Source organism: Sorex araneus, chromosome 4 (assembly GCF_027595985.1).
Source record: "Sorex araneus isolate mSorAra2 chromosome 4, mSorAra2.pri, whole genome shotgun sequence".
NCBI classification, from domain to species: Eukaryota; Metazoa; Chordata; class Mammalia; order Eulipotyphla; family Soricidae; genus Sorex; species Sorex araneus.
The window spans coordinates 41218970-41244818 of record NC_073305.1 but is presented as its reverse complement, the minus strand read 5'-3'; the positions used below and the strand labels follow the sequence as shown (position 1 = coordinate 41244818).

The window sequence follows — 25849 nt, the reverse complement described above, 5'->3', positions numbered from 1 at the left end:
CTTTTTCCTCCTCCTCCTCCTCCACCTCCTCTTCCTCCTCTTCCTCCTCTTCCTCCTCCTCCTTTCTTTCTTCTTCTTTCTTTTTCCCCAAAAGTTCTCAGGACTTATTCCTGGTTCTGCATTTAGGAATCCTTTCCAGTGGGTTCAGGGGACCATATGGGATGTCAGAGATCAAAGCTGAGTCTGCTGTGTGCAAGGCAAGCACCTTACCTGTTGTACTATCTCTCTGGACCCCTAAACTGCTTTCTTAAAAATGATACTTCAAAGAATTTTAGTTTTTAATTAAGTTGTTTTTCAAATATTAAATCCGAAGAAATGTTTTGCCTTTCTGCTCTATTTTCTGGGAGGATTATAATTATCTTCTAATCCTTTCATTGCATTTTTAAATTTTGCTGTCATATTTTCACTTGTTAAGAACTGCTTTTCTTTCTGACTGATTATTTTCTATTATCTTAGTCCTGATTGATATAGATCTAACATTTCACAATTTTTGTGTTTTTTCATTTAGTTTTCTTCTGCATAATTTGTAGCTTGTAACCATTTTTTTTCTTTATGTAAGGTATTTTCCTTGGATATTTAACCATTTTTGAGGGGCGGTAGGGTCATTGACATCAAAACATTTTGTTGAGGGACTTCAGAAGAGAATCAAGCCAGCCCAGGATCTCCCCACTTTTACAGGCACAGAAAGCATTAGTGGTATTTTCTGGTAAACTCCTGTTGCATAATGAGGTTCTTTTTTTGGTGTGTGTTTTGGGTTTTGGTTTCAGGCTACTCCCATCAGTTCTTGGGGCTTACTCCTGGCACTGTGCCAAGGGATCACTCTTGGTGATTCTTGGGGAGCCAAATGTGGAAGGTGCTAGGATTGAACTGGGGTCAGCCACAGGCAAGGCAAGAGCTTTAGCTTAACCCCTGAATTATTTCTCTGGCTCCATGAAGAAAGGGTTTGTAAGAGGACAAAAAAAAAAATGGAGTTCGGAAGTTTAGGTGGAGTTCCTTAGAAATGACTCTAGATCCATTTTATGAGCAACTGAATTTCTGCTCCTTTATAGATTTGTCTTGGATTCGTTAGATTTCCCCTAACCCAATAAATATTATTTAAGTCTCTTCTGAGATTATTTCAATCCAGTTGCTAATATTTTATACATTAAACTAGGTATGCAATTGGTGAGGGAGAGAACAAAAGTACCTCTACACAGCCAGTAGCCTACTTTCAGACAGAATATGTCATCAACTATGCATCCGTGACAAAATTCGTGTGTCTGACCCTCTCCAGAAACAAGTAGAGTCTTCCGTAGGAAGATAAAAGGGACCCTGGGTTCTGTTTCTTAAATTGATACTACTTTTCTTTTCTCTCGGTACCCACTTTATTCCCACCTCCCTTGGCACTGATTACTGCCACTAATTCCTGAATCTTTGGGAGTATTCTGAAGTGCCAACCAAATTGCATCTCAGAGTTCTCCCCTGCCAAGTCTGAGAAGTTAATTACTGTTTATCTATTTTTGACTCCCAAAAGAGTGATACTTTTGTCAGTGTAGATTTATGTCTTTAAAAACAGCAACAACAACAACAAAAGGCTGTCACTTTAACTGGAGTCTGGAAGAGTTGAGGTAAAGAGTAAAGATAAAAACGAGTATTTCTCTTAGTCCCTTTATTGAAAGATTCTGGGTACTTTATTTTGAGATTCCTGTTATGGAATCTCAAAGCAGTGTAGGAGGCTGTCTCCCCCTCCCCATCCTCATGTCTCTCTGGTAAAACCAAGCAATGGGTGGAAGACAAAAACTGGGATACACTATAGTTGCTCCTCCTAAGATACTGCACTTGTTCTTGCATCACTGGAAAGTTAATGGGAACTCTCCTCCAATAAAATACCTTAGATTTCAGTAAGTAGTTACTCTGTTTTTAAAAGAAGTTCTAGAAAGGGAACAGAGAAGATGGAAAAGAAGAAATTATCCAAGACAAATCGGAAGGTGATGTGATGATTTTTCAGACTGAAAGGGTCCCAGCACTGTGCATGAGAATGGCATCTCACTGGAAGTTCTCAGAATTTGTGGTGAAGAAAACACACTTCCAGAAAAAAAAAAAAAGAAAATAGGTCAGATAGAGAAAATCAAGACTTTATTGCATGGGTCAGGGAAGAATTGGCCTACCCTTGGGGGTGCTCAGGGACTATTTCTGGCTCTTGGAAGTGACCCTGGTGGTGCATGACCCTGCAGGTGCATGGTGCGTGACCTCTGGCAATCTGTATTGCCAGGGATTGAAGACGGTTTGCTGTGTGTAAGGCAAACTTCTTTTTCGTATACTCTCTCTTTGGCCTAGAAACAACCTTCATAATGGAAATACTGCAATTCAGAAGGCAGTAGTATATCATCTATATTTCTGAGAGGAAACCTACCTAGCTTCTGACTAGGCATGAAGGAAGAATGAGAGAGGATCTCTAAGAAGATGATGATGATTAGAGTATTCCAGTGTACAGGGAAGGGGAGGGAGACCGCTGATGGAGAGTTGGGGGTGTTGAATTATCAATAGCTGTATAATAAACCATGCAAAAAATAAAAAATCCATTTTTGGGTAAAAGGAAAATTGTAAGAAAAGTAAATCAGGATCCTTGAGGCTAAGCTATCTATGACAGATGGTCATAAAGAAAATACAGCTGGTGAAACAAAAAAGATGATGCAACTATATTGTTAAATCAGGTGAAGGCAGTGGTGGCTAGAAATCATGAATTTTGAGGAATAGAAAACGACATTGATCTCTTCCAAAGGTAGCAAACTTAAAAATGAAGAACGAACTGCTGAGAACTGAAGTTCCTAGAAAGTGGTGGTTGCAAAAGACAGAGCGTGTCCAATGGTCTTTGGTGGAGGATTCTTGGATGGTGGGTGTGGGAAGGCAACTGACATGTGAACCTTGCTCTCAAACACTGGCTATAAATCATTATTACGAAGGGAGGAAGAGAAAGGAAGGAGATGGCTTTCAAGGATCTTTGATTACATGAAAATAAATAACAAAGGAATTTATTATCCTGAACTATTTGCAAGTCATTGCCTCAGGAAAGGTAAATTAGGGTTAGGGAGATATGGGTGCCTGCTAGTTTTTCAAACAAGTATTGACAGATGGCTTTCCATAAAAGTACATTAATTTATACTCCCCTAGAAATGTTTGCAAGTGCCTTTTACAACACACTGTGTTAGTTTGGGTTTTTCCAAGTGAGAGATGCCAGGATAGGATTTGATGTGTGCACAGTTACTTCATGAGGGAAACATTTATACAAATGTGAAGTAGAAAAGAGGCCTGAATAGGAAATTTTGAAATGGAAAAAAAATTACTTCTTCCCCCATTAATATTTTAAGTAATAATTGTATATAGTGCATCAAATCACATCATGTACTTTTCATATTTGGGGATACTGTTTAAGAATGATAGCATTAAATGTGATTGAATGTACACATTTCTTGGGAAAAATAATTGAAAATTATATTTCTTTTTATTAGTATTTTAACTAAATAAAGTCTGTTAAAATATTTGTTTAAAAGCTCATGATATGAAATACCTAAGGTACAAGATCTATTGAAATTCACTCAAAGGTTTACTCATGTTTCATAAAAATTGATGGTTTAAAGGTCTCATGCTGTTGTGTCAATGTCCATATGCATCTGCATTTGATTATTAGAATGTGAGCTGAAATAATTGTGGTAAAAACAGATTCAAAGAGTAATGGTTTAGTTTATTTCTTTTTTTTTTTAATTAATGGTTTAGTTTAAAACATGAGTTCCTAGAGTTATAAAGTTGGTTGCAAAACTTATCCTTCCAGTGTTTTATTTGATCTTTGAGACCTTTGGTAACTAATATTTTTAGAGTTACTTAGCAAAGAATTATAATAGGTTAATCTCAGATGTCAACGTGATAGCCTGAAGCCATAGTATTGTGCCTTGGAAAAAGTTTTAAAGTTTTAAGGATATCAGGTTTTCCTGCTGGAATTTCGGACCAGCTTCATTCAGACCTTCTTGCTGAAGGAAAAAGTGAATAACTTTAAGATCTAAGTGGCTGGGAACAATAGCCCTTTTTGGCTTTAGTAACTTGTTTTTGAGAATGGAGAATTGCATGGAAAATGTGGGAACTTTTACCAACTATATTGTTAATCAGTCTGTCCAGTACATGAATATGCATGCTATTATTATGATATTAATATTTCATGTGAGCCTGACAAGCTACCTGTGGCGTACTCGATATGCCAAAAACAGTAACAATAATGGTCCTCATTCCCCTGACCCTGAAAGAGCCCCTAATATGCCATTGGGCTGCACTAGCATGCGGCAGGGACTAATGGAGACGTTACTGGCGCCTGCTCGAGCAAATTGATAAACAACGGGATGACAGTGACAGCAATACAGTGATTTAGTATTTAACATTCACAAATTTTGTTACAGAGGCTGAAGAGATAGGTTAGTGGGTAAAGAGATTGTGTTGCACAGGGCTGACCTGGGTTCGATCCCTGGCACCCCAGATGGTTCCCCTGAGCACCACCAGAAGTGATTCCTGAGTGCAGAGTGAGGAGTAACCCCTGAGCATTGCCAGTTGTGGCCCCAAAACAAACAGAAAACAAAGCAAAACAAAACAAATTTTGTTATAGTCCAGTGTAATTGTGTTATATTTGTGACTTAAAAACTAGGATATTGGGGCTGGAGCGATAGCACAGCAGGTAGGGTGTTTGCCTTGCATGTGGCCAACCGGGTTCGATTCCCAGCATCTCCCATGTGGTCCCCTGAGCACTGCCAGGGGTAATTCTTGAGTACAGAGCCAGGAGTGACCCCTGTGCATCACCAGATGTGACCCAAAAAGAAAAAGAAAAAGAAAAACAAAAAACTGGGATATTTTATTTTAACTTAATTTTCTAAAGTTTTGTGTTGGAGACTCCCCAGTAGTGCTCAGGAGCCTGGTCTGGTGGCCTCTCCCAGTGATACTTGCTCAACCTGTGCCAGATCTGATGTTAGGTGGTTGAGCCCCATGGCCGCCCCTCTGGTGCCTGAGGTCCACCAGGGTGCCATGACCATGAGTTCAGTGTCTCACCTATTCAAGGCATGTGCTCCAACCTGTAGAGTCATCTTCCTAGCTCCAGTGTTCTTAAATTTTGATGTTACTTTCATATTTAGAAATGACATCACTTTGCTTCATGTTTTGAGGAGTGCCAGGGATCAAACTCAGGGCTCCAGCCAGATGAGGAATGTACTCCACAATGTCCCTGGCCTCCACCATAATTTTACTCAGTGTGATTTTATACCTGAGAGCTAATACATATTGAATTCTTGTTCTGCGATTACTTCTAATTAGAGTAACTTATAAGCCGGGCATCAAACCAGGGTCGGCTGCATGCAAGGCAAACTCCTTAACCCCAGTGCTAACTCTGGCCCACACTCTCTGGATTGTTGATTTTGTGGGAGGAGGATGGTTTAACTGCAGCACTGTTCAAGGATCAGCAAAAATTTCTAATTTATTTGGAAGCTAGCTTTAAATGGTTAATGTAGTTTTTTTTTTCTTCAACTAAAGCCAGGAACAAAATATTTACTTTGGCAGATTTTCATCTTTGACATTTTTGTTTCTCTCTAAGATTATGTTTACTTTTTCCTTTTTGAAGGTGCCCAACTATTATTTAGACCCTTGTTAAATAAGTATGAGAAAGAAACACTTGAACATCAGAATTTGTATCTTGTTGGCGCCTCCAAGATAAGATTGCTACTGGGGGCAGAAGCACTGGGATTAGTAAAAGAATGCAATGACAGTTCCATGAGAGCCTTCACCTATGAAACCCGACATAACTTCAAAGGCTTCGATGGTAAGTCCCAAGATTCCTTGATTGTATCTGGATCAATTTATCAAGAATAAGTTTTTGATAGTGAGTCCTGAGATCAGCAGATATTTAACTAGTCATTCAAATAATAAATATTTTAGGCTTTGTGGACTGTGTTATCTTTGTTATAGTTATTCAGCACTTCCATTGTAGAACCAAAGCAACCTTAGACAAAAATGAATGTTTAGGTGATGTGTCAATAAAATTTGATTTGTAAAACTAAGTGATCATCCATCATATTTGGTCCACAGGCCTTTATGTGCCACCTTTGGAATAGAAGAACATAAATGAGAATGATGTGTGCAGTCTAATTCTAATTCCCAGGATGGTGGCTATTCACAGACTTGGTGGAGAAAAATCTTATAGTAAGAAACACAGTAGTAGTTCAGTGTACTAGAAAATCCTTTTGGTGGTAGGGTAACTGGTTCTCTTCTGGGCACAAGGGGATTCCCGAATAGAATGGTTTCTGGCAAGAACCAAGAAGGCCAGAGTGATTGTAATATCAGCGTGCAATATCTGACTTGAGAAATAAATGAGTGGGCTGGGAATGTGGCTCAGCTCTTGGGCACTTGCCTTGTGTATATGCAATTTTGGGTTTTGATTCTCAGCACTGCCCAAATTATAAAAATAAAAAGAACATAAAAGAGAATATAACTGGTTCCTTTGGGGCTTTTAGAATTAGAAGATATGATTAGACTTTATCATATTTACTCACTCTAGATTTTTTTTAATCTTAGTGAATAAACAAGCAATATAAAATACATCTCACATAAATACTGTTTTTTCCTCTCAATATCTTCTTCCTCATTTATGTGCAGGATGTTCCATTCCAGTCTGGGATTAAGAGTTTGAAAGAGATATTGGTCATATCTGCAAATTTCAATTCCATTCCTACTTAAAAGTATTCTTAGAATTTAGAAATATTTTACCTATGTTCTTTGGTAGAAAACAAGTTCCAGAGAGTATACTTTGTTTGGATGCTTATAGCTTGTCATCTAATAGTTATTACAATAATTAGAGAATTATATTACATGAAAGAATAATAGAATTTTTATTTTAAAATATCCATGCAGCTATCTGTTCTAATTTTCCAGTTTTGTGCTTCAGTTACTTCTTATATGTTGGTTACTTATTGTTTATATCATAATTTTTTTTATCCCAGTTAAATATTATTACTTAATTTTGATCACTACTGAGAAAATAACCTGGTATTTTTGTTTGATTTTAGATGACAACGATGATTTCCTCACATTGGCAGAATGTCAATTCATTATCAAATACGAACTTGAAAATCTTAGAGCCAGAGAGGAAAAAATGATCCCTGGTTATCCCCAGGCCAAGTTGTACCCAGGAAAATCATTATGTAAGTCATTCACTTAGCATCATCACTGCACATTCTAAAATGCAGTTATATTTTCTTAGTAGACATAAATAACAAATTACTGAGCCTTTAATTTTTTTCCTCATACTGAAAAACGTAATACAACTTTATAGTAACTGATTTTTCACTAACATATCTTTGGTCTTTACAGCCTCCTTCTATTATACCTTTAAATCGATCTATTGAAAGATCTTCTGGGTCTGCTCAAGTTTGGTGCGTAGCTGCCCCACCCTGACTCCCCAACCCCTGGCATTCCCATCCTGCGACCCAGGCCACCCTAGCCTGTGAGAAAGTGGCACCGAGCAGTTGGTGGGAACTTGTGATGCACTTTCCTGGTGCATCAGGCCTGCTCAAAGTTGGTGCCTAGGTGTTCCTGGACCCTGGCAATCCTGAACACCACATCACACCCAGGTTTGTTTGAACTTGCCACGTAAGTGCCCATGGCAGTTGCAAGTTAGAACTCCTGGTTTCTGTTCAGGTCATTGTGATTATGACTATTTGGATGCAGTCCAGACCACTCAAACTTGGTACCACAGGCCCCACAAAATTCTTCCTACTGCACACCACAGTGTGTCACCCAAATCCACGAGACCTTAGCATTACAGTTGCTGCCAGGTGCTTGCAGATATAAATCCCTGCTAACCATGCAGGTCTGTTTAGTATTGAAGCTGTTATTGGGCTCTCGAGACCCGTGCCCACACATGCTGTCCAGTCTTGCTAGACTTTCAGGCCACGCTCACTGCTGGATACTGTGATACTGTGAATCGTAGGTCACTATTCAGGCTTACTTAGCCTTGGTACTGATGTGCCCACCAGTTTCTGGTGATCATTTGACCCTTTCACACAAAATCACACCCACAGTGAGCGACTGGAGTTTGTAACTGAATCCCTGGTCCCTGCCTAGTCCTGCTTGGACATGAACCTCGCCCCTGGCTCTAGCATAATACCCGGCATAATGAAGAACCAGAGGGCTTCACTTGCAGGGTCAGATGTGGACAAAAGCCTGGGAAGAACTTCAAGTTCATTCAAGTCTCCTTGAATCTTAGATGAAAGCTTCAAAGGAACAGTCCTAATGATCCCCATTTCAGTGAGGGAATCAGTGAAAGAGAACTTCGACGAAGTATGAAACAGACACACAAACTAGGGAGCTCTAAAGTGCAGTGGAGGGGCTCCACAGCAGAATGGCAGGATTCGAAGGCTGAGTTAATGAACTCAAGAATAAGGTGGAGAAAATCATTTAAAAGAAGAACAGAAGCAAAGAATTCTAAACACAAGAAGGTAATCTAAGAGATTTATGGGGCTCATGTGTCTTAGCAGTAGAGCACAAGCCTCACAAGAGTGTGATCCTGAAGAGAAGCTGGGAGAGATATTTAGGGGACAGACTTAGGGGGAATCAGCATTCACATTGTGGGGTTATATAAGGAGAAGAGAAAAAACTGTGGCATTCTTATTTGGAGAAGTAATAGCTGAGAGCTTTGACAGAAAGGAGGCGCTTACCTAGATCCAGGAATCTCAAAGACTGTCAAGCAAAATAAGCTTAAATAGATGTATGCCAAGACATGGTGTAGTAAAAATGTTCAAAATATAAGAGAATCCTAAAAGCATGAAAAGAAAAGCAAATAGTGACATATAAGGGAATTCTCATAAGAGAGTAGATTTTCTTAGTCAAAACTTAACAGACCAGAAGGGAATATATGATATATGCAAATATTGAATGAAAAAGTCTCTGTTCAAGAATATGTTATCCTTGTGGTTCTCCACCTTCTAGCACCAGAGGACTGGCACCAACCCAAGGAACTGTGGTTGAAAACCACTGTGGTAAGATGCAATAGCTTTTCTTACGCAGTCTGGTGGTTGAAAGCCACCATCCAGTCCAACTAGGTTATCATTCAGATAAGAATGATGAAGAGCTTTTCAGACAAACAACAGAGTAATTCACGGCCACTAAACTGGTTCTGCAAGTTTAGTGCTGAATGCTCTATAAAAGATACACCAATATTTCAAAATCAAAGTGTGGAAGGAGAGTAATATAGAGATCTCTTGGAATTAATGTGAGACTGTCACTGTTACTCTCACTGTCATCCCATTGCTCATCGATTTGTTCAAGCGGGCACCAGTAACGTCTCTCATTGTGAGACTTATTGTTACTCTTTTTGGCATATCCTACTTGCTTTAAATTTAAAATGACCTGTGGCTTAATTCTTTTTGTTTCTGTTTTTGGGCCACATCTACTTGCTTTAAATTTAAAATGAATTATGCTTAGGTCACACCCAGTGATACTCAGGGGTTACTCCTGGTTCTGCACTTAGGAATTAAATCCTGACAGTGCTCAGGGGACCATATGGGATACTGGTGATTGAACACAGGTCAGCTGTGTGCAAGACAAGCACCCTACCTGCTATACTATTGCTCTGGCTTGCTTAGTACTTGTGAGATACTAAAAGTACTAACCTTATAGTAACTTTTAAGCAAAATTACTTAGAAGAAACACACAAGAAGGGACGCCTGGAACCTGACTATTGTACAGAGGCAGCATCAAAGTACAGGGGAGAAAGTAGAACAAGAAACAAGGACAAAATATAAAAATATACAGAATCCTTATAGAAAAGGGGCAATCATTCCTTTTTATTAATAAATTTCTAAATATCAGTGTCCTGACCTCACCACTCAGAAGACTCAAATAGTAAGATGGATTCAGAAACAAAAATCCCATATTTTACTACTTATAGGAGGCTCACTTGAACTTTCATGATAAATAGACTCAGAGTAAAAGTTTGGGAAGTAAGCATTCAGGCACATGATAGCCTAAAAATAGCAAAGATGGCTAAAAGATAGGGGTAGACATTTTCTTGTGATTAAGGGATCAAGTACATCAAGAGGGCTTGATATTCAATAACATATGCACCAAATGAAGTGGCATCAAAATATATAAAGCAATTTATAGGCTGGCCTTAGAAAAGATAGTGATAGGGGCTGGAGCGATAGCACAGTGGGTAGGGTGTTTGCCTTGCACACAGCTGACCTGTGTTCAATCACCAGTATCCCATATGGTCCCCTGAGCACTGCCAGGATTTAATTCCTAAGTGCAGAACCAGAAGTAACCCCTGAGTATCACCGGGTGTGGCCCAAAGAGAAAAAAAAAAGAAAGATAGTGATAAAACAAATGTTTATTCATAAGATTTGTATGCAATTATTATTAGTATCATAACACCCCATTCTGAAAAATGAACAGAAAGTCAGGGGAGACACAACAGCTTTAAGTGAGGAGTTGGATAAACTGGGCTTAATAGGCATTTCCTACCCCACCCCCAAATCTTAATATATATTATTTTCAGTGTACCTGAGATGCTATTAGAAGGGCTTTTTAAAATTAATGTTGGAGTACTGCTATTTATTCAGCGATTGATGCTCACTCACTCACTGTCATTCCGTTGTTCATTGATTTGTTCAAGCTGGTGCCAGTAACATCTCTCATTGTGAGACTTATTGTTACTGTTTTTGGCATATCAAATACGCCACAGGTAGCTTGCCAGGCTCTGCAGTGCGGGCGTGATACTCTCTGTAGCTTGCTGGGCTCTCTGAGAGGGGTGGAGGAATCAAACACAGGTCAGTCGCGTTTTAGCCATAGAAGAAAGCAAGTAAAAGAAACAGGTTTCTTAGAAAAGAAAAATTAAACTATCACTATTTTGCTGATATTGTGATAATTTATATAGAAAATTTTTAAGATTCCACTAAAATATTCACTGTCACTGCCACTGTCATCCCATTGCTCATTGATTTGCTCAAACAGGCACCAGTAACGTCTCCATTGTGAGACTTCTTGTTACTGTTTTTGGCATATTGAATATGCCACGGGTAGTTTGCCAGGCTCTGCTGTATGGGTGAGATACGCTCGGTAGCTTGCCGGGCTTTCTGAGAGGGATAGAGGAATCAAACCTGGGTCAGCCACATGCAAGGCAAATGCCCTACCCGCTGTGCTATCGCTCCAGCCCCACTAAAATATTACTAGGAGCAATAACTACTACTAGGAAAAAAAAACAGTAAGGTGACATGCTGTAAAGTCTATGTAAACAATTCAGTTGCAATATGCAAAAATAGATTAGAATATAACCAAAATAATCCTATTTGTAGTTACATCAAAAAGAATCAAGTACCTGGGAATCAACTTTATTTATTTATTTATTTATTTATTTGCTTTTTGGGCCACACCCAGTGATACACAGGGCTACTCCTGGTTTTGCACTCAGGAATTACTCCTGGCAGTGCTCAGAGGACCATATGGGATGCAGGAATTCAAACCCGGGTTGGCCGCGTGCACGGCAAACGCCCTACCCGCTATGGTATCGCTCCAGCCCTGGGAATCAACTTTGAAAAGGAGCTGCAAGGCATCTATTGATAACTATAATTCACTATTTTAAGCACAAGGAAATGGGAAAATACTCCATGATATTAAAATTAGTATCTTACCCAAAGAATTTATAGATTCTGTGCAATCCCTGTCAAGTCTTTATCAAAAGTCCAGTGACTTCCTCTTCAGAAACATAGAATGTTTATTCAAAAGATTTGTATGGAATCACTAAATTCCCTAAAGCTTAAACAATCCCATGTGAAAAAGAAGATAAGAAGCATCATGTTTCTTGACTTTTTTCTGTGCTATAGAGCTGCAGTAATATAAAGCAGTGTGTATTGAATAAAAGCAGATGTTCAGGACAACGGAATAGAATTTAGAGCATAGAAATAAATCTTCATTTATATAATTAATTTAGAAAAAGGAGCCTAGGACATAAAATAGAGAAAGTTTCTACAAATGGTGCTGGGGAAAGTGGGATAAGCATATGCAAAAGAATGAAATTGTACCACTGTTTCACCCATGCACAAAAGTTAACTCAAAATGGGTTAAAGACTTAGATGTTAGCCCTTAATCCATAAAGTAGTGCAGTGAAGTACATGAAGACAAACCCTGGTGGTCTGTTTTCATTGATGTGCTACGGAATTCAACCCTAAGAACAAGGGAAACAAAATCGAAAATAAACAAACTAGACTGTATCACACCCAAATGCTCTGCACCACAAAAGAAACCATCACTAAATTAAAAAGGTATCTACTATAGAGGGAGAAAATGTTCAAACAACATGTATCTGACCAAGAGCTAATATCCAAGATTAAAACACAAAGTCAACAACAATAAAAACAGTCCCAACAAAATATGGAAAGAAATGTTGAACACCTTTCCAAAGACGACATGCAGATACTCAAGAAACACACACACACACACACACACACACACACACACACACACACACACACACACTGCTCACTATCACCATTTATCAGGGAAGTATTGCAAAAAAAAAAAAAAAACACAATGAAATGTCTTCCCATCAGAGAGTGGCCTATATGGAAACGGTCAGAAATGGACTTTGTTCATTAGCAGGTGGAAAAATTGGAACCCTCGTTCATGGTTGGTGGGAATGTAAATTGGTTTAATTTGTATGGCAAATAGAATGAAGATTTTCTATGGAAAACGGAATGGACAAAATTAAAAATAGAGCTGGCATAGGATCCGAATGTTCTACCTTTGGTATCTATCTTAAGAATACAAAAAGAACATGGAAAGATAAATGCACACCTGTGTTCATTGCAGTGTTGTTTACAGTAGTCAGGACCTGGGAGCAATTCAAGCATTCATCAGCAGAGGAATGGATAAAGAAGTTGTGGAATACTACTCAGTTACTAGAAGAGAAAAAAATCTCTAAGTTTTTCTTTTTGCTTTACACCTGGCGATGTTCAGGGGTTACTTCTGGCTCTGCACTCAGAAATCACTCCTGGTGATGCTTAGAGGACCATTTGGGATGTTGGAAGTTGAACGTGGGTTGGCTGCATGCAAAGCAAACTCCCTACCTGCTATACTATTGCACTGGCCCCTAGAAAACACAAAATCGAATTTTTTTTTCTCGATAATATGGAAAGAACTGGAGTGTTTTATGCTGAGCAAAATAAATCCAAAGAAGGAAGAAAAGTGCCAGGTGCTCTTACTCACGTGACATGTAAAGAAACAAAACAAGAGTACAGACAATGTCAAATGAAAGCAAACTCAGACTCAAGACAGAACCGAGGCAACTCAAGCTGGGGCAGAGTGGTAGAAGGAAGACTACTGTGGATGGTAGGGTAGTTCAAGTGGCACTTAAATGGTGCTTGTGGTTTAATGCTTTACCAGTAAAGTGCATAAACATCTACACTCTTATAAATCAATGTTACGTCAATAATTTTTTTTTCAGAAACCCAGTTTTAAATACTGCTTGATCTTTTAGGGGGAAGGCATGTTTTCAGACACAGCTGGCACTGCATCATATTAGATCTCACCAGAGGCATGGTTCTAGTTGACAGTGCAAGCATCCTGTCTCTTCCTGTTCGTCCACATTTATCTGAGCATCCTGGGGAGGTCTCTGCTTCCTCCTGTTAGTGTTTGTACAGATACCTCCTCTGGGGTGGACACCGAGAATAAAGTGCTTGTTATCCGCTGGGACTCTGGAGCGGCAGTTCTCCAGTGCTTCCAGTTGCTTCTGAGGGAGGAATTTCCTACTGAACAACTCTCTTCGAAGGAAAGATGTACTTGAGTGTCTCTTGGGTGTGTAGGTGGCCTGTCTGGTGCACTGAGACCCATCCTAGAAATAGCGTTCTGTCTGGTAGAGTAAGACTTTCAAAACAAAAAGCCTTCCTTTCTGTTTCTTTCCTTTCTCCCCGCTACCTTCACCCTGTCATTTTCTTTTCGTGGTAAGAGGTAAAACAGTACAGTCTCAGGCATGCGCTTTGGGAAATTTTTATACCACCAAGAATCAGATTTAAGTTGTTTAAGTTGTAGCACTGTAGCACTGTCGTCCCGTTGTTCATTCATTTGCTCGAGTGGTCATCAGTAATGTCTCCATTGTGAGACTTGTTGTTACTGTTTTTGGCATATCGAATATGCCACGGGTAGCTTGCCAGGCTCTGCCATGCGGGCGGGATACTCTCAGTTTAAGCTAGATTTTAGAATTTTTCTTTATTATCTTCCATTGGAAATATGATTTTTTTATATCGTGTGATTTTATCATTTTAATTTTGTGTTGCAATATTTACTAAAAGAAGACATGATAGTTTGTTTAAAGAAGTAATGGGTGAACAGGCATCAGGGCTTCAGCTATACCAGTGATATGAATGAGGGTATAACCATATATCTAAAAACAGACTCAACAAAACTGAATATATGAGACCTAAGGAGCAACCACTGAAACTTTGTAACGTGCCTGTCAAGTTGACGGCTGGGAATGGAGTGGAGATTGGGATGGGGAAGGAGTCTTGGAACATTGTAGGAAGGAAGTTGACTCTGATGGAGGGCTGGGTATTGAATTATTGTATACCTAAAACTCAACTATCAGTAACTTTGCAAATCATGACTTTTTAACAAAAATTTAAACAATAAAAAAATACATGATAGATAATTTTAAACTATTTTCAGATAACAAAATTTCAGAACTTAAAGCTTAGAGTAACTTAAAATTCTAGGTTTTCACGTGCCTAATCCATATATAAATGGGAAGGTTTATTTCTGCCTTTTGATTTGTGGGAGCCACTCCTTGGGGAGGCCCTTTTTTTGCATCTGATAGGGAGGAGAGGTTGAGTAGCAGCAACAGTAAAGATTCCCCACCAACCCAGGCCTTCCACGAGACACACTCCCCAATGATGTAGGTGAAGTTTTATTTTTGTTTTTACGCAGCGATTGTAATTTTGCCTACCACAGGATGCTTTGCTGGAGAGTTCTCATTAAGCAGAGAGCTACTTGTGTCATTGTGAACGTGGCTTTGAGGCAGTTTAGGCTGTCTTGTGAGTCAAGCCTGTCAGGACTTCTCACTCCTTCGTCTGTGGAGCAGGAGAAATGGGTGGTGTGTGTATCCTAGCCATCGCTGGTGAGGTGGGATGGGTACCTCCTTTCTAGTTACCTGTGTGAATCGAAATCACATCAGATCTTCAGTTTATCTTTTTTGATTGATTCCGAAGAGTCACTCCTTCCGCATACAGCCTGATTAGAGCTTTTCTTTAGAAAGGGAAGAAGTAAGGGCAACTTCAAATTTTGTCTTTTAGAACATGATGGTAACGTCTCAGTATGCAGATGGATAGATTGGTGGGATACAGTGTGTCTCCTAAAAGGACTCACTGATTTTATAAGCAAGATCTAGTAGATCTCAAATAAATGTAGCTAGATCTCAAATAAACGTAGCTAGGATCCTGGGTACATAGGATCGAGCTCTTTATTGATGTCTGTGTCCCTCTCTATTCATGCTGTGTTTTGATATACACATACTTGCAGCTTCATATCAAGGAGGGTGAAAACAATACGGGGATATAGGGATATCATCATGTACTCTGAAAACAATTTTTTCCTTATGTAGACAAAAGAAATGTGTTCCCTGCTGAGTGCGGGAGTTGGGCGAGGTCTAGCTGTGGGTCCTGGGGCATGGTGCGGGGGCAGCGGCAGAGGGCCAAGGGAGCCCTGTGTCCACTGTGCGGACTGTGCTGACTTCACTGCCCGAGGTGCTCAGTGTGCTGTCACACTTTGCCGGCTTGCAGACAGTGTGGCCTGCCCCTTTCTGATGCTCCCAGTGTGACAGACTTAGTGTTTACACTAAATGGAGAGACAGTGCTGTGTTAGTATTGTCACTGGATTCTTTAATTTAAGGGGTCCTTCTGTAAGCTAGGATGCTTAAAATACTCCTTGAATTGCTTGGATAACTGTTAAATGACAATTAGTAATTGCCGGAGAATGGGCATTAGGTCTTTCTCCTCCCCCCTCCCTCTCCCCTCTCTCCCATTCCCCTCCCCCTTCTCCCCTCCCTCCCTCCCTCCCTCCCTCCCTCCCTCCCTCCCTCCCTTCCTTTTTTCCTTCCTTCCTTCCTTCCTTCCTTCCTTCCTTCCTTCCTTCCTTCCTTCCTTCCTTCCTTCCTTCCTTCCTTCCTTCCTTCCTTCCTTCCCTTCCTTCTTCCCTCCCTCCCTCCCTCCTCCCTCCCTTCCTCCCTCCCTCCCTCCCTCCCTCCCTCCCTCCTCATGCTCAGGGCTTGCTCCTGGGTCTGCACTCAGAATCAATCCTAGTGGGCTCAGGGAACCATGTTCAAACCCCGGTCTGCCATGTGCAGTGCAAGTGCTTTGAGGTTCCTTAAGCATTCTTAAAGGATACAATCTTGGTTTATGTTATTTCTTTCTTGTAATAGGCTTGCCCAGTACCAAGTTTTCCTTAGAAGGTAAGGCTCATGCTAATCACTTCTTGACATGGGTGAACTGAGTAGTTAAAACAGAGCCATCCTATTTTTAGAAACTAAAACCAGAACATACTTTGGCATTGACAGTGCAAAGGAGCCCAGTAATGTAGGGCCTGTGGTTTTATATTCCCTCTGAGTCCCTCCGTTCACAGTGCTACATTTAGAAGCAAACAAGCTGCCTGGAATGTTTTTTTATGGTAGAATGCAGTCTCTCTCTTTCTCTCTTTTCTTCTTTTCTATTTTTTAAAAATCACAGTATTTTTCTTTTTAAATTTTATTTAATGTAATTTACTTATTATAGTTTTGGTCACATGTTTACATAGTGTTGATGCTTGTGGTTTTGATTTGTAGTCCCCATATCTCAGCACCACAAAAATGTCCAATACCCTTCACTAATAGCTGTGCACTATTTTACCTAGATATGAATTTTGAGTTTTTGCCCTTTTGAGTTTATACCCTCAACAAGCCAAGAAAGAAAATTTCCTCACAATCCTTGCTTTTTATACTTATTTCTCCCCTCAGCATAATTTACATAACAGATATTTTTGAGATTAAGACAACGAATGAATCTTTTTCTCAGATTTGGGATCTTTCTTAATGTTAATATTAGATTTCTCCTTTTTAAAAAAGCTTTTCTTTTACTTATAAGAAAGACAGTAGATTTGCTCTTTGATTACTCTGAAGGTTTTATGATAGGGCAGCAACCTTGAGTCATGTTCTCATGCTCTCCCTCCCCCCTCTCTCTTTTTCTCTCTCCCCCTTTTTCACTTTTTGTGACACTGCTGAAGACTTATATTCTGTTTCCCCTCCATGCTGCAGACATTTATTTGCCCATCCTCACCAAGGGTCTTGAGGCTCTCATCATGTCTGACTTTGGTAACAAGGTGTTTGGAAACATGAGAGCAGTTCTTCAAGGAGATGAGTTCACAATGATTATCAGTGGATGACAAGGGCTATGCATCTTTTCTTGATGCAAATTACATCTTTTAAGCTTGTGTATCTTTAGTAAAAGTTGTAGAATCCCATGTAGTTGTAGGATCTCCATATGACCCAGGGCACTTGTTGCATTTGAGTTTTCCACCTCTGTTTAATTTACCTATAGAACCCAAGGTTCACCACCAGGTGAGCCACTTTAATTATGCACAAGCAAATGCCCATATATTATGACTTGAGGATATTGTCTTTGGTTGTGTTTTTAGGTCAATATACAAATCTCTTTCAGCTGGGTGCATGAGTGTTAAAGTCACACTAGTCATATGAGTCTGAGTATAGGAAGTCCTTATTCGATTTTTGTACTTGCTCTTTGCTACTATAAGCTTGTAGATGGTGTAGATAAGAGGAAAATGATTGGAAATACTCAGAATCAACAAAAATAAAAGGAACATTCTCTTTGTTTTGGTGGGAGAGGAAATTGATAAAAAGTTTTCCAGAGACAGTTTTGAAATCTGTGTCTATTATCCATTTGTGTTTATGTTGTAAAGGAAAATAGACTTAGGCACATAGTTATAGAGATATCGTTAATGTACAAAAATGTCTACCCAATCGATGTATTTACCATCTTAATGAACTTGACTGTCTTTATGATAGTACCATCTTGCTTTGGTCACTGTAGCTTTGTAATAAGTTTTGAAATCATGAAGTGTAAGGTGCCCGGCTTTGTTCTTTCTCAAGATTGTTTGGTTGTGTGTATATTTGTTTAGTGTGTTTGTAGCAACATTGGATATTTATCTTATGAGTTTTAAAAAACTATTAAAATGGCTTTATATTGGCATATCTTGGTATTATATATATATACATATGTATATATATACATATATATATATTCTTGGACCTTGCAATTCTACGTCTAAGCCTGTATGATAAGGTATAGTAGATGGGTGGGTAAAGTATTTGTATGAAAACTGTAACACTTTCTAATAGCAAAAGATTAAATTATAGTACTTAATTTAAGGGGATATTATAGCATATTTTTAATAATGGAATATTATGACAGTGTTAAAAGGGGTATTTATTATTTATTTTGGCATTGAAAAGTATTCATTATAGTTTGCCAAGGAGAGAAAAATAACCCAGGCCTTTCAAATTCTAATTTGTGCTATGGTTTAAATTTTACACTCACTTGTATTCCTTTTCCTAATCAAAGTAAATAGTAAAAAATGTTTTGTATTCTGAAGAATAAAAGAACATAAGCCTTTGAAATAAGTAGAGTAGTACCAATTTTTGTCTAGCACTCCTGTCTTATTGAGTTATATTTATAGCACTCGATGAAACATACTTAGGGCAATTTAAAATCCATTAAATGAAGTTTGTAATCTTTTCCCTCTGCAGTGAGAAGATTGCTCACCTCTGGCATCATGATTCAGGTGTTTCCACTTCATGATAACGAAGCCCTAAAGAAACTTGAAAACACGTGGTACACCCGGCTTCCGTTTCGATATCAGCCTATAGGTAGGTATCAATACCTGCATGGTAATGAAGAGGAAGACCCATCCATGAAAAGGGGATTCAGCAGTGGTGTGAGGCCTTGGGGCCAATACCAAATGCTATGCCAGGCAGAACTCACCATCTGCGTTGGGGAAAAAGTGTGTGTGTGTGTGTGTGTGTGTGTGTGTGTGTGTGTGTGTGTTGGTTTATACAACCTATTTATATGTGTATATGACTATGTCTCTCTCTCCACCTACCTGTCATATATCATGTTATAGACTGAATTACAGTTTTTCACTAAATTTCACCAGCACAGGCAATTCATAGTGACCCTATAAATAACCTGTTTTACTTGGAATAGAATAGATTTTATGAGAATTTTGTTTGTGAATATATTGTTTTAGAAAAATATTTTAGAGCTATTTGGAATGGACCATGCATGCTCATTCTTAGAGATAGATCAGAATGCTTAATAAAGTTTTTTGATGTATATACAAAATATTTTGTGTGCATTACTGTATTTATCCACTTTTCTTGAGTATAACTCAAGAAAATCACCATTTATTTGTTTGGTATGTGTTGAACATTACTTTGTGTAAACATATGTAGGTATGGATATTCAACTGCTCTGGCCTGACACAGGACACTCTGGGTGTCACTCTGAAGCCAGGCAGACAGTGAAGGGTAGATAAGGGCCAGATAAAATGCAGAGCCAGCCCTTTCTCTCTGAAATGTTTACTCACAAGTAACAACTCACCCAGATCCCCCATTTTCCAGTAGCTAGGCAGACACACCCACAAACTGCCCCCGGCACTGTGTAATCCCATCAACGGCCAACATCCAGAGACTATAAAACCAAGCATTTGAGGCCGTGTGACATCTTTTTTTTTTTTTTTGCTTTTTGGGTCACACCCAGCGCTGCTCAGGGGTTACTCCTGGCTTTGCACTCAGGAATTACTCCTGGCAGTGCTTGGGGGACCATATGGGATGCCGGGGATCGAACCCGGGTCGGCCGCGTGCAAGGCAAACGCCCTACCCGCTGTGCTATTGCTCCGGCCCCCCGTGTGACATCTTATAGCCTAGTTCTCCCTCTTGGAGAACCTAGCAAGCTACCAAGAGTTACTGCCTGCACGGGAGAGCCTGGCAAGCTCCCTGTGGCTTATTCATATGCAAAAACAGTAACAATGATGGGTCTCATTCCCCTGACCCTGAAGAGCCTCTAATGTGGCACCTTTGGGAAGGATGAGTAAAGAGAGGCTGCTAAAATCTTAGGGCTAGGACGAATGGAAACATTACTGGGCCCACTCAGCAAATTGATGATCATGGGATGACAGTGATACAGTGATACATTTTGTTAGTTTTTTCCCCCTTTTTTTTGGGGGGGTGGGGGTGCACTAGGGGCCATATGCAGCAATACTTAGGGCTTGCTCCTGCCTCTATACTCAGTGATCACTCCTGGCTGGGCTTGGGGGACCTCATATGATATAGAGGATCAAACCTAGGTCAGCTGCATGCAAGGCAAGTGCCCTACTCACCCAGCCCCTATCTTGTACTTTTGAATGCTTTTTTGCCTTCAGTATACTGAAAAATGACATATGGATGGAAATTGTCAGGTCCATCATTTTGGAAGGATGGGTGAGCAGGGCGATATGGCTGGGGAATCCTCTTTGAAAAGAACATTAATAACTGGAATGGTAAGGTGGGAAGCAAGTGGGAAGATAAATATAAGTAAATATAAATATAAATATAAATATAAGCAAGTGGGAAGATAAATATAAGATAAAGATAAGTCCTCGAATCCAAATGGTTCATTAGCTATGGCTGAATTGAATATAGGACATTGGAGATTTGGGACAAGCCCTGAGGAGAGCTCTGCTTTGGGCAGGAGATGCCAGCAGCTAAGAAAGTCCAGGGGAAGCAGCACCAGAGGCCTGGCGGAGCAGCTGCAGTAGCCGGGGCCGGGCCAGGAGCTGGGGGAGGCCAGGCTGGTGCTGGGCTACACTGACTGTCACACTCTGATGAGGGACCACGACATGCAGTGACCCCCCACCTGCTGTATGCTAAGCACCCCCCAAATGCTCTATAAACCAGAATTTTATCTCAAATCAAGGAGCCTTTATTAGTTGGCCAGCGATTGCTCTCTCAAACCCAGCCTGCCTGAGATGCAGCTCTGAGTATAAAAAGAAAGGATATTTTAAAGGGCCAAACCACTTGGAATTTCACTAAGAAAAGAAGCAAATTTACCGAAGCCAAAAAGTGGTGAACTAGACAATCCATTAACACAGAAACCAAAAAACAAAGCAGTTAAGCTAGAACTAAAATGTAAATAGTTAAACCAAGAGTGAAGTGGTGGAATAGTTAGTAAACAAAGAGTTCAATGGTTTAGTGATTAAACAAAGAGTTAAGTAGCTAGACAAGGAATATGATAGCTAAACAGAACAAAATACTCAAACAGCAATAAGATGCTCAATCAGTTGATTGGTGTGAGGAAAAATATAGAAAAGAAAACGTAATTTTGTTAGTTACATTCATTCTTTAACATTATTGATCCATTTGAATTTTGCATTTTATCTTTCTGTCAAGTAAATGTATCCGTTTTGGTCAGTCTTCCACACATCTAGCTGAAAAAAAAAATGAGTAGCTTGAAATGAAAAAAGAAAAAAAGAATCTTTGGTAGCCTGTACTGAGGGTTTGTTTGTTTGTTTCCTTTATAGATAACATCCGTGGCTACTTTGGGGAAACCATTGCGATTTACTTTGGATTTCTGGAATTTTTCACTTATGCCTTAATCCCAATGGCAGTCATTGGGTTGCCTTACTACTTGTTTGTGTGGGAAGACTACGACAAGTATGTGATCTTTGCCTCATTCAACCTGATCTGGTCCACGGTGATCCTAGAAGTGTGGAAGCGTGGCTGTGCCACCATGACCTACAGATGGGGGACGCTGATCATGAAGAGACAGTTTGAGGAGCCCCGGCCTGGATATCATGGGGTCCTGGGTATCAACCCAATCACAGGCAGGGAGGAGCCCCTCTACCCCAGCTACAAGAGGCAGCTGCGCATTTACCTGGTCTCCCTGCCCTTTGTGTGTCTATGTCTCTATTTCTCTCTGCATGTCATGATGATTTACTTTGACTTGGAGGCGTGGGCTCTGGATGTGCATGAGAACAGCGGTTCCGAGTGGACCAGCTTCTTGTTGTACGTGCCCAGCATCATCTATGCCATCGTGATCGAGATCATGAACAGGCTGTATCGCCATGCTGCTGAATATTTGACTTCATGGGGTAAGTCTTGGTACTTTGTATGTAATCTATAGGGAATGTTGCTAGGGGCGAGAGGGAAAGAGAGAGAGAGAGAGAGAGAGAGAGAGAGAGAGAGAGAGAGAGAGAGAGAGAGAGAGAGAGAGAGCTCAATGATGAGGGATTTCCTCTCCATACTGCCTGGCTCCCTGATCACTGCTGTGAGTAACAACCAGCACAAAGCTGGAATGGCCCTTGGACATGACTGGTGTGGTTCAAACTCACCACTGTACTATCTCTCGAACCCTAAATATGTTCTGTTAAACCATTTACTCTAGAACAAAGTCTAGGCTTCATGAATTATTAAGATTTTTTTTGTTTTTGTTCTTGTTTTTCATTTCTGGGCCATACCAGCCGTAGCTCAGAACTTAATTCTGGCTCTGTGCTATGTGGTGTTGGGGATCCAATGGGGTTGGCCATGTGAAAGGCAAATGCCTTATCCCCATGCTATCTCTTTGGCCCCATAATGCTATTTTAAATAGTTATTAGTTATATAACAAAAGCTGCCATGCTTGAGTTTTTCTTGTGCTGTTCCTGAGGTTTCGCCCTCTCAGTTGCCTCGGGAAGTAGATGGTGTCAGCACTCTTTCAGAGGCAAAGAGAGTGTCACTGAGTGGCTGAGTTGGAGTTCTTATCCAGATGGACCTAACACTCTTTGAGATCACACTTCTTCTCCAGAATCTCCACTTACTTATTTATTTAATGTTTTGGAGAGGGGCACACCCAGTGATGCTCAGGCCTTACTCCTAGCTCTGTATTCAGGGACCACTCTTGCCCTTCATATGGGGACCATGTGGGATACTAGGAACCAAACCCTGGTCAGCTGCCTGTGAGGCAAACACCCTACCTACTGTACCATTGCTCCAGCCTCCCCCCTGCTCCCCAATCTTCCATCTGATCCTTTCACCCTGCTTGTGTTGGGAGCTTTTCTCCTTTTCCTGGATAAGGATGAAACTTTGAATTCCCTTTTAAATTCCTGTGAGCCACATGTGCAGAAAGCTTTGTTCCGCTCTTTGTTATGCTCTTTGTTCCACTCTTTGGAGATTGCAGTACCTTTTGATCATTCCCACTAACTCATGATCTCTTTCTGAGTGGCCACTTATGGGGTTGCTTGCTAACCCATGACACGGCAGTGGTAGTATTTAAAATATAATTTTAGAGTGTAGTTCCAATGGCCGTACCATAAGAAATGTGTCTTCAGCTGAGTGTCAGGTGGGAAACAGTAGCCTGGAGTGGCAGCCCAGAACATGTCCCGACAGAGACTGTGGTGAGGTCAGACCCCTGCTCCTGTCTTGCTTTCTCAATGGACTGTGCTCCCCATCTTGCTTTCTTATCCCGGAGGAATTACCTCTCCTTCTCATATTTCAGAGAATCACCGTTTGGAATCTGCCTACCAGAATCATCTCATTCTGAAAGTTCTGGTGGTAAGTTGAGTTTTGAATCTATAAGTCCATTTAGTTATGGAATAAATGCTTATTATGTAGCATGTTGCAATATAATTATGAAGACTTGCTTGTAATTTATCAGATAGTTACTGTATTTTATGCAAGTAGGCAAGGATTGATTAATGTGTTAATGCACACATTTGGTAATCATAGAAAAAGTGATCTACACAGAAAGTAGAGCCAATATATAGTTATTTAGAAAGTGATGAACCATTTTATGGATGTTTGTTTTGGTTTTCTCTGTGATGACTTTAATTCACTGTTTAGTAATCATTCTAGTTATACATGACAACCTTTCAGTATCTGTACTGCAAACCACAATGCCCAAAAGTGTGTGTGGAGAGAGAGAGAGAGAGAGAGAGAGAGAGAGAGAGACAGACAGACAGACAGACAGACAGACAGACAGACAGACAGACAGACAGAGACAGATAGAGACAGAGACAGAGAGATGCCTGCCAATAGAGGTAGGCTGGGGTGGGGTGGGAGGTGATGGTTGGGAAACTGGGGACTCTGGGAAATGTACACTAGTGGAGGGATGGGTGTTTTAACACTGTATGACTGAAACCTAATCATGAACAGCTTTGTAAGGGTCTGTCTCACAGATTCAATAAAAGAATCTTGGAAAAAGAAACTTAAAAAGAAATTTAAAATTTCAAAGGAAGTTAACATCAAAATAAAACAAAACAATCATTCCAGTTACCCACAACTGTTTAGTGACAGAACATTAAGTTATTTTTCAAAGTAATGGGATTTAGACACTTGCCTGGATCGTAGCCGACCCTGGTTTAGTCCTCAGCACCACATGGTCCCCCTAGCTTTGTCCCCTTAGCTTTTTCTCCTGGGAGGCTCTTGAGCACGGCTGAGGTCGCCCAGGTAAGCCCTAGCACCACAGGACCCAGACAGCACTGCATGCTCCGGCCCTTGCATTGAACTGCTTGCCCTGTTGACTGAGAATAGCTGAAAGGGAGGGGCCCCCAGATCTCCTGAGCACCTGTTGAGAGAACTGCCTGCCCCCCATCCTGAATAATTATTTTTCAAAATTTTGTTGCAGAAATTTTTTAAATCTAAGAGGGTCCCAGCATTTTTCAGTGGGTAGAAGGAAGGAAGTAGAAGGCATTGTGTAATCAGCTTGATATCTGTGTAAAATTCACACATTTTGCCTCTTTCCAGCATTACTATAAATGACAAAGAGATGCCAGCTTGAAAGCACCTAATTTGTGAGGAGATTACCTCAGCACCTGTAAGATAACAGCACCGAGGAATAGAGTCCTCTGGTCTTCCAACTGCACTTGATGAATACAGTCCATGTACTTTGCACCCAAGAGCCCTCACTTAGAAAGAGTCTTTGTTCCAGCTGTAGAAATCATTATAAGAAGCTTATTTATCTGAGGGTTGTTTTGTTCTTTAGACCTTTACAGAAACCACTTATTAGGAGGGTATTTAGGTTTCTGGAAATAGGTGCATTTATAACAGCAAAGGTGGCACGGAAATAGAAAATGTGTCATAACTAGATAATAATAATACAATATGCATATGTATTTCTTAGTAATCTTGGCATATGAAAGGCGCATGCAGCCAATTATATTTAAGCACTGTGAAGGCCTCATTCTCGCACTGTGAAATAAATGATACTCAAAACGGTGGTGCCATATCAGCAAGAAACTTGCCTTCTGTGTTCTTTGTGTAAGAAAGCAGGGGAACATGTAATGTGTTTTTTTTTTTTAAATTGAGTTTTAAAAAGATGCCTGGAGAGGTTAAAGAGTGAAAAAGGAAAAAGGAAAAACCAACTCCATTTATCTTAAAGTTTGCTGTTTGTGAGGCTTTATTATGCCTTTTAAAAAGACTCCAGTGTGAGAATCTGCTCATCTGGTTGCATTTCTTATGACTCTCTTCCTTTTTAATCCAATGGGTGTACGTGTCTCAACTTCTGGGGATTTTTCTATTCCACTTCTACTCTAAATTAGTACCTCACCCCTACTGATGGCTGTATTGACCTCACTCTGCAGTGATTCCCCGTTTCCTCGTTAATCAGCTGCCCGCGTTTGTACACAGAGTAGTCTTTTGTCTCAGAAAGTGATGCTGCTCAGTGGAAGTCACCCAGCATGGTGCTGGGAGGCAGAAAGGAAATCTGTCAAAGCAGGGAGTAGTTTCCAGTGCTTGAACAGGGCA

The 25849-nt window shown here is 40.2% G+C and overlaps 1 protein-coding gene across 1 annotated transcript in view; it reads left to right on the top strand.

Moving 5' to 3' along the window:
- The window catches only part of ANO10 (anoctamin 10), a 175234-nt gene that overhangs the window by 10393 nt on the left and 138992 nt on the right, over positions 1 to 25849 (top strand). Inside the window, exons 3-7 of the mRNA XM_055134561.1 lie at positions 5630 to 5827; positions 7071 to 7205; positions 18842 to 18961; positions 21652 to 22221; positions 23604 to 23659. Of these exons, the coding sequence (XP_054990536.1) occupies positions 5630 to 5827; positions 7071 to 7205; positions 18842 to 18961; positions 21652 to 22221; positions 23604 to 23659 (1079 nt within the window). The remainder of the gene's footprint in view (positions 1 to 5629; positions 5828 to 7070; positions 7206 to 18841; positions 18962 to 21651; positions 22222 to 23603; positions 23660 to 25849) is intronic.